The sequence below is a fragment of the Lipophrys pholis genome, assembly GCF_963383615.2.
Source record: "Lipophrys pholis genome assembly, chromosome: 22".
In the NCBI taxonomy this organism is placed as follows: domain Eukaryota; kingdom Metazoa; phylum Chordata; class Actinopteri; order Blenniiformes; family Blenniidae; genus Lipophrys; species Lipophrys pholis.
Window position 1 is genome coordinate 4,001,973 of NC_137644.1, and position 13,268 is coordinate 4,015,240.

Consider the following 13,268-nt stretch of genomic DNA (forward strand, 5'->3'; position numbering starts at 1 on the left):
TGATGACAACACATTGATAACAACACCGTGGGAAACGTCTGTACATTCATAGTAAATACTTAGAATTCTTCCCAGTTCGTGACTGTGAATCATCAGAACTTTAAAATACATCGGATGACACAATGATAAAATTTACTAAAAGCACAAACGACTAAAAGTCGTGATACTGAAAATACCAGTAAATACTTTTACCGCGTCAACAAATCAAAGACCAAATTATGGTACTGCACATACAGCATTGAGGAAATTAGTCAAAAAGAACACATGACAAGTTTTGATGCTGTAGAAAATCACTGTGACCAAATCAAAGCGATGTTTATCCTGATTTATACAGAATTCACATTAATTTGTAAATTATGACAATTCATTTCTTATTTTTACTGTGAAAAGTGGACTTAGAACAAGGACGGTTTGTTACTGTAAAAAAAAAAAAAAATCTTTCTAAAAGGAGAAGGATTGATGCAATAATTCAACATATTTATTTGAAATGAAAGAAAAAGTTTCTTCGCGCCTCAGACTGGGTGACGGACTCAGTTAGGTCAGGCTGCTCCGCCTCGGGGTGAATTATCACGGCTCTGTCCCCTCCGCCATAGTGACAGTCTTCATCTGCGCCTCACATCAGTCAGAGTGAACGTGTGGACTGACAGCCCTCGTCACAAAAATAGCTTCAGGCCCAACGGACGCTCCTGGGTGTTGGTGTGTTGATGGAGGGGCTCCATGATTATTGGACTGTTCACTGATGCTTTCATATGGCGAAAACCAGGACATTAACTTTTGACGCCTTTGACTTTGGCTACCTCTGACATCCCCGTGGACAGTAGACACGGGGACTTCAACAACATGAATGGGGCCATTGTTTTCCACACAGCAGCCTCTTTATCTTCAAAATAAGCGAGGAATTAATAGAGTGGGATCCACTGGGGACTGCAGGTCCTGCTGACTCCACTTCCCACTTTGGTTTCAGCAACTTTGCTGCAATTCTGATGTCAGTCTTCCCTGAAACGCTCGTGCTTCTGCTACATAACACACCACAATATGACACACCACAATATGACACACCACAATATGACACACCACAATATGACACACCACAATATAACACACCACAATATGACACACCACAATGTGACACACCACGGGTACACCAAGTTATATGCAATGTGGTCGTTGTTCTGACAGATCTTCTTCAGCAGGGGTCAAAAAGATGTCTTCCTTGATGTCTGCTTGTTTTCCTTCTCCTGTCGCCCTCTAACCGTCCTGCAAATAGCTCATGAATCTCCCTGCACATCTGAGCCTGTCTTTCATACCAATGACAGGACCCCGTGATACGATGTCTCTCTCTCTCTCTCTCTCTCTCTCTCTCTCTCTCTCTCTCTCTCTTTCTCTCTCTCGCCCCATTGTCTTCAGAAGAGGAAGTGGCCTGAAGCAGACCACTGGCTCACTGGGTTGATCGAGGCTGCAGTTGATTATTCCCGGCTAACAAACGGAAGACAGGCGAACGCTGCAGCGGAGGCTGTCCTCGCAGGAACGTACTTTAACAGTGCACCTGTTAGAGAGCACCTGCATCCACACAATCAGTGGCTGCAACGTGACAAAGTGAAGCAAGGAATTGGAATACTCACGTGTAACTTCTAAATCATAATACGAAAGCCTTCAATCACTTTGTGTTGTTTACTCAGCTTCTGTCAAATGCAGTGATTATGTATTTATACAACTATCCATCTATGTTGTATCTGGTTTTATCCAGCTGAGCATCGTGGGTGAAGGCAAACTACACAACAAACACACTTTATGTCTGCAGGCATTCTAGAGTCACCAGTTACCCTCAAACACATGATTTAGGATTGAGGAAGGAAGTTGCAGAACCCAGAAGACACTAACGTATACACAATTCCTGCATCAATACAGTGTAGCCGAAGTTTACCCCGCACCCCCTCTTTGTACTTTATGAACTACTCTGTATATGCAGTTGTGTGAGTGTGAGTGTGAGTGTGAGTGTGAGTGTGAGTGTGAGAGAGCATTCTGGCATTTATGTCATGTGATGTTCCCCAGGAAAGCCTCGTCATGGGGCCCTTGCAGCATCAACATCCACATTGCTGATTGGATATATTACCGCTGCCACGTACGAACCTGTCAGTGATTGGCTGCTGCACTGACCGGGGTGGAATTAACTGAAATGTAAAATGAAAAAGTATTTCTGTTAATACATTTCAAATGGATTTTTCAGCCATATTCGCTTCCATACCGTTTTATCAAACAGCACTGGTTCTCAGACAGAGGTGTGCACAGACAGACACTAGGTGGTGCTAGAGCACTTGCTTGTAGCCCTGTGGACGATTAAGTGCCTTTACCAAAGTTCTCATTTTTTAAACACACAGACTGTACCAAATTTATAATTTGCCAAATTTGCCAAATTTATAATTTGCTGTACCAAATTTATAATTTGGTACAGCACGTGAAGCTATCGTACTATTTATGATAGCTGAATATTTACTATTGTGCAAGTCGTGTTTAGACCAAATACAACACTTGCAGTAATTTATTTTATAAATGTCAAACAGAAAAAGTCGCCATCTGCATTGTTGTGATGTCACCAATTGATACTGTTGGTCCCTTTTCGTTTATCAATAGCAGTATACCTAAACATGAAAGGGAAAAGAAAGTGTGTGTGTGGGTGTGTGGGTGTGTGGGTGGGTGGGGGGGGGGGGGGCGCATGGTGGGGGGCGCTGGGGTTGCGGGGGGGGGGGGAGGGGGGGGGGTCAGCAGCACCTCCCTGTCCTGTCTTTTCCTGGTCAGGCGCACACTTGCATTGCCTCCTACATCACATCACAATCACCCCACACTTCACACTCATTTTAATGCCCCACACCTGGTGGACCTGTTTTTAACGCATTATGTACACTCACTCACATAGGGAGGGGGGGGGGGGGGGGGGGGGATGGGCTCCGAGGGGATTCTGGGCCTCTGCCTCAGGATGAGTCATGGTGCCGGGGGTGGCCCCATGGGGCAGTAAAAAGCTGTCCACAAAGTGGTTATTTCTATGTTAGAACTCTTGCGGTAATCTTGCATTTACCTTAATAGGCCATTATGAAACCTTTGACAATGATAATTACCCAATTAAAATTTGTCTGCAGAACACAGCTATGCAGTGTGGTATTGAAGTTAGGCTATGACAGTTACAGTCTGGTGTTAGTTGGAGTGTTGTGACGCATTTACTCTTGTCATTATTCTATTCTCTCTGCTGTCCTGCAATGGAGCCTCCACCTGCACGGACGATGAGGCAGTTCGATCATCAGAATACATGACAGGCAGCAGAGAAGCATAAATGTTAGAGTCCAGAGCAGCGCCAGGCTCACGGACAGTTCCAGAAACAGTGCTCTCTGGTGATCAAAATGAGGAGCGATGGAGGGAAGATTGTTTTGACACTGCTATAGTAAGGCAGCCGGCGTTTCCACATGCTGCACACGGCGTTTCCACATGCTGCACACGGTACCCTTAGTTTTCACTGAGCAGCTGCCCCCCCCCCCAAAATGTCTGTGCACCCCACTGTTCTGAGAATGCGGCTTACTGGAGGTTCCCAGGTTGTTTTTTTTAAAAAGTAGAAGGGGAGGTGGCGCTTTCAGCTCTCAGGCTCCTCTCATGAGGAACCAGCTCCCAGTTGGGTTGGCGAGGCCGACAGTTCCTTTCCACAGTTGCTTAAGCTGGCTCAAGTGGAATTGTTGGGTTTTTTCCCTGTAAAAGTATCCTGAAGTGACTGCGTTGTGTTCGGTACCACAGAAATAAAGTTGAATTTGAATTGAACTTAGATGTTTTTTATTCAGTGTGGGGAGTTGGGCAGGTCCTGCCTGCGCTCCGTGAGAGAGGGAAACTGTCCTATGATGAATTTTTAAACTGTGTGTGATCTTGTGTTGATTTTAGTTTTTGTTGATCACACAGTGTGAAACCATTCTCTGGTTTCAGGCTGTTTGTCTCCTTTGTATTGCTTATGAGGATGATTGAATGTTTTATTTGTTACCCATTTATGTGTTTTTGAATAAAGTTAAGTCTTTCCTCCATTTATGGAGTGTGGCCTGCAGTATCTCTACAAACTCCCAGAGGTGGCTGACCTCTTGTTGAAGACCTCTTTTTTAAACCATACTGCTAAAAAAACCATCGTTGTCCTGGATGATTATTATTTTCTGGAATATGCGATCATAGCACAGTCATTATTCATGATTTTGTGTGAAACCCTTCCTTTAATATTTGGGGATTGTACAACCAGTGTAAATATTTGGCTTTTTGTAATATCTGTGAATGAATGTCGTTTGTTCTTCATGTGTTCCCGTGAAGAGCTGCACACAAGATTACAGATACTTTGGGAACACTGAGGTAATCCCTGAAGACTTTCTAAACTGAGGAGTCTGGATGTGAGGGACCCTGCAGGTCACTTCCATCAGACTGGTCCTCGTATCAGACCGGGGCCACATGCAGACCCCCAGGCTCCGTTCTTTACATAACACACTGTACATGCACTGTTGGTTTATGAGAAGAAGAAAAGCCGTTTAAACAAATTTTACATCATTTTAGAGTAAATATTTTATAACTGCAGCGTTGAATTCAACGCCAAGTGAAAACGTCCATGTAACTAGAAGCAATGGTTGTATTGCGTTTAAGCTTTTCCGCTCTTGATATCAATCAGTAACTTATTGCTTCCTCTTCCCGAGCTTCCCTCTGCTGTTTCTGAGCCGGTTGACAAGGTTCTGGATTCGTGGCTCATTGTTCTGACTCACCAGGTGGAAACAAAACACAACAGGGCAGAGAGTGACAGGAAATACCTGAAAACAACTCTTCATCAGCAGTGAGGAGGAGGAGGAGGAGTCCTGACTGCAGCACCCCCTGTGGGACATCTCCAACTTCAACTTCAACTACAACTCCACTTCTTACTTTCGCGGTCGGACTGATTGTAGCTGAGAAAACACTGGAACAACAACATGTTTCACAACATCAGTTTCACTACCATGAAGAGTTTGTGTCTCACAATGTGGTTTCATATTCAGCAATATTGGAATCCCCGTGTGTGTGTGTGTGTGTGTGTGTGTGTGTGTGTGTGTGTGTGTGTGTGTGTGTGTGTGTGTGTGTGTGTGTTTTGTTCTCAGCAACTCTTATTCGCACAGGCTTTTGAATAATCAGTAGACTTTTACTTACCTTATAAAATGTGTCTTAATAAAGCTCTTTCCTTAGTTATTCTGCATTTTAAATCCCGTGAACTTACTACAACCACTGACTGAGGATGGGAGTTTATTCAGAACGTAGACACCGTCTGCAAACGTCACAATTCACAGCTTGATGACGACAGGCGAAAGAGGAGAAATATTCAACATCCTGTGGCCACAATTTTCTATAGTTTGAATCAACAGATTTCCATAGTTTGAATCGAAGGTTTTCTGTGGTTTTAATCAACTGTTTCCTGGAGTTTGTATCAACAGTTTTCTTTATGTAGCAAGACAGGGGAGGTAAGATGTATATGAGCTAGAGAGAGTCAACATGTATTTACTCCAGACACTGAAATCCAGACGCCACCCAGGGAATTAAATCACCTCGAGTACCAGTGGTAGTATGGGTAAGGACACTCAGGTTCGTTTACTAAGTAGCAGGAGACGTGGTTCTGTTTCAAAGAAGTTAAAATTTTATTAAGCAAATACTTACAATTTTAAGAGTCTCATTCATACACTAAAAAGAGAGCAAGAGGCCAGCCTCATCAGAACTGAGGTTTCCAGTGGGGTGAACTGTCAACTAGGGTAGGTGAGGATCTCAAAAGGACACGCATACACTCAAAGTGTGATGGACACACTCGGGACCAGGGGTGCACAGCACATCACACAGGATGGAGACGCCACCCAAGGACACCCGTGCCACCTTCACACTCAGCTTCTGAACAATAGGAAAGAGGCAATTAAAAAGGGGCTTCCCTCCAATCACACAGCCGAAATAAACCAAATAGCATTAATCCTAAACACATTCATTCCAATGGAATGAACAAAAGAATATCACAGGTTATATGCCATCGCCTGAAAACTAAACCAAACTAAACAAAACTATCCAAAGGCTTGACAATATAATACCAAAAAATAGCAAATCAGGAAAAGATCAAATAAATCAGATCACCAGAAACAGATGATCAGACAATTTATGGAGATAAAAACTTCTCCTACGCATTCATACAACTAAAATAACCCAGGGTAAGCCCAAGGTCAGAAGACCCGGCAGGACACAGCAGAACGCAGAGCAGACACAGGCCCTCAGACCCAGCAGGACACAGGTCCTCAGACCCAGCAGAACACAGGACCCAGCAGGACACAGGCCCTCAGACCCAGCAGGACACAGGTCCTCAGACCCAGCAGAACACAGGCCCTCAGACCCAGCAGGACACAGGTCCTCAGACCCAGCAGAACACAGGACCCAGCAGGACACAGGTCCTCAGACCCAGCAGAACACAGGACCCAGCAGGACACAGGCCCTCAGACCCAGCAGGACACAGGACTTCAGACCCAGCAGGACACAGGCCCTCAGACCCAGCAGGACACAGGTCCTCAAACCCAGCAGAACACAGGACCCAGCAGGACACAGGTCCTCAGACCCAGCAGGACACAGGTCCTCAGACCCAGCAGAACACAGGACCCAGCAGGACACAGGCCCTCAGACCCAGCAGGACACAGGACTTCAGACCCAGCAGGACACAGGCCCTCAGACCCAGCAGGACACAGGTCCTCAGACCCAGCAGGACACAGGCCCTCAGACCCAGCAGGACACAGGTCCTCAGACCCAGCAGAACACAGGACCCAGCAGGACACAGGTCCTCAGACCCAGCAGAACACAGGACCCAGCAGGACACAGGCCCTCAGACCCAGCAGGACACACGACTTCAGACACAGCAGGACACAGGCCCTCAGACCCAGCAGGACACAGGCCCTCAGACCCAGCAGGACACAGAACTTCAGACCCAGCATGACACAGGCCCTCAGGCCCAGCAGGACACAGGACCCAGCAGGACACAGGCCCTCAGACCCAGCAGGACACAGGCCCTCAGACCCAGCAGGACACAGAACTTCAGACCCAGCATGACACAGGCCCTCAGGCCCAGCAGGACACAGGCCCTCAGGCCCAGCTGGACACAGGACTTCAGACCCAGCAGGACACAGGCCCTCAGACCCAGCTGGACACAGGACTTCAGACCCAGCAGGACACAGGCCATATAGAAGCAAAGGATTGAAGGACAACTCGTCCATGGATGAGATTTCAGACTTAGTTTGAGAAAATAAATCCTGTACAATGTACTTTTAAATATTATTTCTAAATCATATTTGATATATCTTATATATATCTAGTATATGTCCACATATATTTAGTATAGTATCATATATCTTTGTTTCTCGCAAAGAATGGACTTCTTTGCGCACATGACTTCAGCACTGCCACATGCTGCGCATGCACGTTCCAACTCTCTAATGACTGTATCAGTCATATTTTAATCATGTTTATCAAGTAACGTTGCTGCTGTATGCGCCCAGCAGCTCATTAACATGTCGGAAGGCGGACTTACGTGATGCACATGAACGCATCACTCAAAGCTGTCAGCTACGAAGCAACGTTTTAACATTTCCACTGCACAGTCTATTTGTTTTCAGAAATACATTTCTGAAAACCGCTTTTCTGAAGACGCTCCTGTTGAGTTTGACTCTGGGACACTTCGTTTTGTGTAAAATATACTTGATAATCCTTCCAAATGTGTCAAATATACTTTGAAATCCAATCTTCAAATCAATAATGCTGAAAAAAATAGTCGTGGACGAGTTGTCCGGAATCACACGGACGAGTTGTCAGACGTTGCAGTTTGTGGACGAGTTGTCCGGAACAGCAGTTTGAATTAAAGTTTCTTGTAGTTTGAATCAATAGTTTTCTATAGTTTTACTGTTGGATACAAACTAAAGACGAGATGATCACAAGAAGAGCCCAAACTGTGTTAATAAGAAATAAAAGTAGACACAAAACCAGTTTAAAGTGAGGCGTCATGACCAGGAGACATCCTGGGGACACCTGGAGACTCTCACCTGGTCATGATGACTGTCAGAAGAGTTTGACAATAAGTAGTGAAGTCTTCTGTGTACTCGTCACATTTAAGCAGCTTTTAAGTCAGAGAACACGGACATTTGTTATGCACACCATCCTTAAGCTAGAATATATATTCCCCCACACCCATTTACAAGATGAAAATAAAATAACGAGGATGAATAAAGTTTTTGGGGAAAACCTGTACAGTAGTTCTGAGTGTGGGTTCACTGCTGTCGTCAGCAGTTCACACATCCCCTTTCATGGTTTACAGTCATATGAGAAGGAAATAAAGCCTCTGAAAAGAGGAATTTATAGGAAAGAAAAAACAAGAAGTGGGTTTTCAGGGTTTAATAAACTTCTATTGAGAAATGAAAAGTCTTTGTCAAGTGTGTGGAGCTCGGAACGGACCTCCTGCCCCTCTCCACAGCTATGCCTCCTTTCAGGTAAAAGAGCCATTTCTAAAAAAAAAAAAAACCTAGTTTATAAAATGTTTTTTCTGGTGTTTATTTGGCCTGATATATCTCATTTTGGTTCCAGCTTATTATTTTACGCCGTTGTCATCACGTTTCTACAAAATCTGGACAGCACGTCTGCGCAGGAGCATGACGAAGGATTCAGCCTGTGTGTCACATCCAGACGGGGGGTGAAAGACCTCTCCCAGCAGAACCTGACCAGCGTCCCCTCACGTCTCCCCAACGACACGCAGTACCTGGACATTTCCCACAATTTCATCCGCAGCCTGACAGGAGTGGACCTTTCTGGACTGTCCCAGCTGTGTTTCCTGAAGATCACCCATTGTGGCCTCCAGCTGATATCTCCTGCTGTGTTCAGTAACATTCCAGCCCTCAAAATTCTCAATGCATCTCACAACCAGTTGTCTCTCATCCCTGAGATTCCCCTGAAGGGCCTGAGCATTCTGGACTTGACGTTCAACCTGTACACCACGTACCAGCTGCCAGCGTCCTTCCAGAGCCTGAGGAACCTGGGCACTCTGCTGCTGGGGAGCAGCGTCGCTCCCTCGCTCAGCTACAACGACTTTGACTCACTGAGGAACGTCTCGCTCACTCGTCTGTTCCTCGGGGCGGGCATTCACATGCAGAAGTATGATTCTGGAGCCTTGGCAAAAATCTGGTCCATCCAAGAATTTTCTCTTTCCGCACCTTTTTGTGGAAATTTTGAGATGTTTGAGCACCTCCTCGAGGATCTGAATGTGACTGGAGCACAATCCCTGACATTCATCACTCTTTTTCCGGACAGCTGCGACGTGCGCGGGGATCCCTTCAGAAACCTGATAACGATGCCTTCCATCCAGAACCTGACCATCGTGAACACGTGGCTCAACTCGTCCTTCATGGAGGCGCTTCTGAAGAACGTGTGGCTCTCCAGCGTCCACGAACTGTCCTTTGTCAACATGACGTACAATGAAGACACGCCGGATGGATTCCAGTTTCACAGCATTAATCACACCATTAATCTGCACACTCTTACCTTCAATGGTATCAACCACTACCAGTACAGGTATCCCACTTTTAACATGAGTGTGGAGGCTGTTTCCGAACTGACCACTCTGAAGTTCTCTGGGACCGGGATGAATATCTTACCTTGTGGACTTCTATCTGTCCTGCCATCGCTGGAGACTCTTGATCTGTCTGACAACCTTCTGTCAGAGTCCGGCTTCTGGTGGTTCATGTGCTCACACACCTCTGTGTTTCCCAAACTGCGGCAGTTGTTCTTGAGCAAGAACCGCTTCAGCAGTCTGTCCCTGATCTCGGACAACATGAAGCTGATGCCCACGGTGGAGTCTCTGGACCTCAGCTTCAACTCCCTCTCCCTGGACAGGCCCTGCTCCTGGCCCACCCAGCTGATCGAGCTCAGCCTGGCCAACAACAACCTGGGAAACAGCATCTTCCAGTTCCTGTCGCCGCACTTTGAGAGGGTGGACTTGTCAAAGACAGGAATAACAGCCATAATGCAGGACGATCTGGCCGGTTTCCCTAAACTCACCCACCTCAGACTGAGCTCCAACAGCATCCAGGTCATCCCCACAGACCTCTTCGGGCCTGCTCTGCTCAGTCTCTACATTGACCAGAATGCTATTACCTCCATAGTCAGTGAGGCCTTGGCAAGTATTCCCAAACTTCAGACCCTCAAAGCAGGAAACAATCCCTTCGTCTGCTCCTGTGACTCTTACTGGTTTGTCACTGCATTCAACAAGTCTTGGTTGCCGGACTGGCCTCTGGACTACACCTGCAGCACCCCGCCACATTACTCTGGCTTTCCACTGTCCGAGTACAAAACCAGCCGACTCTCGTGTGAGGTGTGGCTTCAAGCTGCAGTCTCCGTGTCTTTGATCGTAGTGATATCTGCAGTCATAGGTCTGGTTTTCCATAAATGTGACGGAGTGTGGTACTCAAAGATGCTGTGGGTGTGGATCAGGATGAAGAGGAGAGGCAAGAAACGCTCCAACCTGTTGAATAACATGTCTTTCAGTTATCATGCTTTCATTTCCTACAGCCACCATGACTCGGAGTGGGTGGACAACCAGCTGGTTGCCTCTCTGGAGGGCGCTGGCTTCTCGCTCTGTGTCCACGAGCGTGACTTTGTTCCGGGGGAATGGATCATAGACAACATCATAAGCTGCGTGGAGTCCAGCTATAAGACACTGTTTGTCCTCTCCAGACACTTTGTGCAGAGCGAGTGGTGCAACTACGAGCTGTTCTTTGCCCAGCACAGAGCCATCAGCGTCCAGCGGGACTCGCTGGTCTTCATTCTGCTGGAGCCCATCCCCACAGACTCCCTCCCCAAGAAGTTCCTGAGACTGAGGAGCCTGCTGAGGCAGCAGACGTACCTGGAGTGGCCCGCTGAGCCCCGCAAGCAGCAGCTTTTCTGGGCCAGCCTTCGCTCCATGTTGCACAGTGCAGACAGGTCCGTGCAGAGGAACGTGGCGATGGAAACCTCAGAGACAATTCCCCTGCTGTCAGGTCAGCTGTAGCATGTGAAGAACATGAAGAACATGGAATGTTGAAGTGATACTCAGGTCCACACCAAACCTTCGCAGCTTGACAACAATACATTTTCCTCTGAGGTTTGACCCCAGTACAACATTTTAACCCATTTTAACTCACAAGAAATGGTGCATATTTTTCTAACTGCCGGAGATACAACATGTTTGATTTGGAATCGAAAAGAAGAAAAACTCTGAAGAAGCAGCAACATGAATTCACCGTCATGTTTTTTTTTTTCAAATTACGTCTAAAAACAAATCCATACCCGTCGACTTCCAGATATTGGTAATTACAAAGAACCTGTCATATTCTGAGATTTCCTCATTTCCTTCAAATGCACATCACAAAAACTAATCAGATCAACGACTCTTATCTATTTATTGGGACCATATCTGATGATTTCTACGTTTAAAAAAAATAAATTTTAAATGTCTATCGATGAAGGTCAATGTGATTAAATTATGTAAACAGTAATCCGTGTTGTTTTTTTTCATAAAACCTGCTAAATTCTAATATTTCAACATCTTGAAACATCAGAAAAACACATGCGCCGCAGAGCACACGTCAAAAGGTATTTAAACGTAGGTCTGTGTGTTTTTATAGTTGCATTGAGTCCAAGACAAGTAAAAGTACTGAGAGAGAGAGAGAGAGAGAGAGAGAGAGAGAGAGAGAGAGCTTTTATGATAGAAAATATTCAAAGGTTCTTTTGATGAATAGAATATAATTTGGTTTCTGTTTCTTGACCTTAAATCGTCACAAAGATAAAAACAAACAGTAAAAATGTTAATTTCTCAAATTTCCAGGTGTTTCATTGAGTAAAATAAGAATCATTGGGTGATATTTTATAATCTCTGGTTCATGATTATTCTAGTTTTTAAGAAGCAAAGTTAAATAAAAGTTGATTCAAACTTAAACCTGGAATTTAATACGCTAAAAACAGAACTGCAGATAATTCAGGCGTTCCAGATAACTGGACAGGACAAAGATTCCAGAGTCTCCATCTACTGTTAGAACGATGCTCTACATCCGGCATGTCAAACCTTTTACAGAGTCTAATGTAACGTGCTCTATATATATATATATATATATATATATATATTATTCACACAAAGGCGTGAAACCATTTTAAATACGATCTGTGATGAGTCATTAAATAATGAAATAAGCTCAGACAGTCATGTTGTTGTGAAATCAATGGTTGAGCGGTGACGTCCTCTTCTGTCTTCTGCTCGTCCTGCGGGGTCTCTGGTTATTGAGCAAGGCATCACAGCAGCAGAGACATGATCTGTGCTTTATTCTCAATCCTCACACAACTTTTAACACGACGCACTTCCGTGACGGATTGAACTGGACTGTTCAGGGATGAAGGACCTTTTGTGTGAAACTACACTGAAGCTGAGAAAATAAAGAGACTGAGGTTCTCATATCGCCGGAGCCGGATGTCAGTGTGGTAACTGAAAACTGGATGACTTTAAAAACCTAAGGGACATTCTATTTCTTTTATTATGTGTTTTTATGACTGTTTGTATTTCTCCATTTCATGCTTGTTGATATAATAATGCTGTGTCTTTGAGTGTCTAAAGCAGTGCTATACAAATAAAAAGAATTATGATTATTTCCTCCCTTGATATTCTTAATAACTCCGCCTCTTATTTCCAGTGTGTCATTGTAAAAAAACTGGTTAAATGGAGGATTAAATAAAAGTAGGAGTAGAAAGGTTTGCGGTTCCCTTCCTGACCCATTCAGCTCCTTGTGTGGACAGAATCATGTACAATTTTCAGAGAAATAAAAGTAAATCCCCAAAAGCTGGACGTGATGCTGCTGCACGGCTCTATTGTCTCAAACTGAAACAAACGGCAGCTCTAGTAGATAAATCACAACTTCTCGTGAGCTCAATCTTTATGCTGCCAGCTTCGTTTCCACCAGCTGCTCACTGGATGAATGTGACAGATCATGTCAAGTTTTCCATCTGATGCCAGTGGCCCCGTCTCTCTATTGTTTTATTATTCTTTTAATGTACTCTCTATATATTTTAATGTACTCTCTATATATTTTAATGTACTCTCTATGCATGTAAATGCTTGCTGGTACAGTGTTCTTGAGTTAAAGTAAAACTCCACACAAACTCAGACACTGCTGAGACTGTGGGCGGCGCCTCCTGCAGGGGAATGAGGT

The 13,268-nt window shown here is 45.0% G+C and overlaps 1 protein-coding gene across 1 annotated transcript; it reads left to right on the top strand.

Moving 5' to 3' along the window:
- Nucleotides 1–8,469: 8,469 nt before the first annotated feature.
- LOC308126920 (toll-like receptor 1) lies at nucleotides 8,470–11,850 on the top strand. Its single transcript, XM_080491616.1, has 2 exons — nucleotides 8,470–8,531; nucleotides 8,626–11,850. Exons 1-2 carry the CDS (start codon nucleotides 8,518–8,520, stop codon nucleotides 11,078–11,080), a joined length of 2,469 nt encoding a protein of 822 aa, XP_080347742.1. The 5' UTR covers nucleotides 8,470–8,517; the 3' UTR covers nucleotides 11,081–11,850.
- Nucleotides 11,851–13,268: the final 1,418 nt, after the last annotated feature.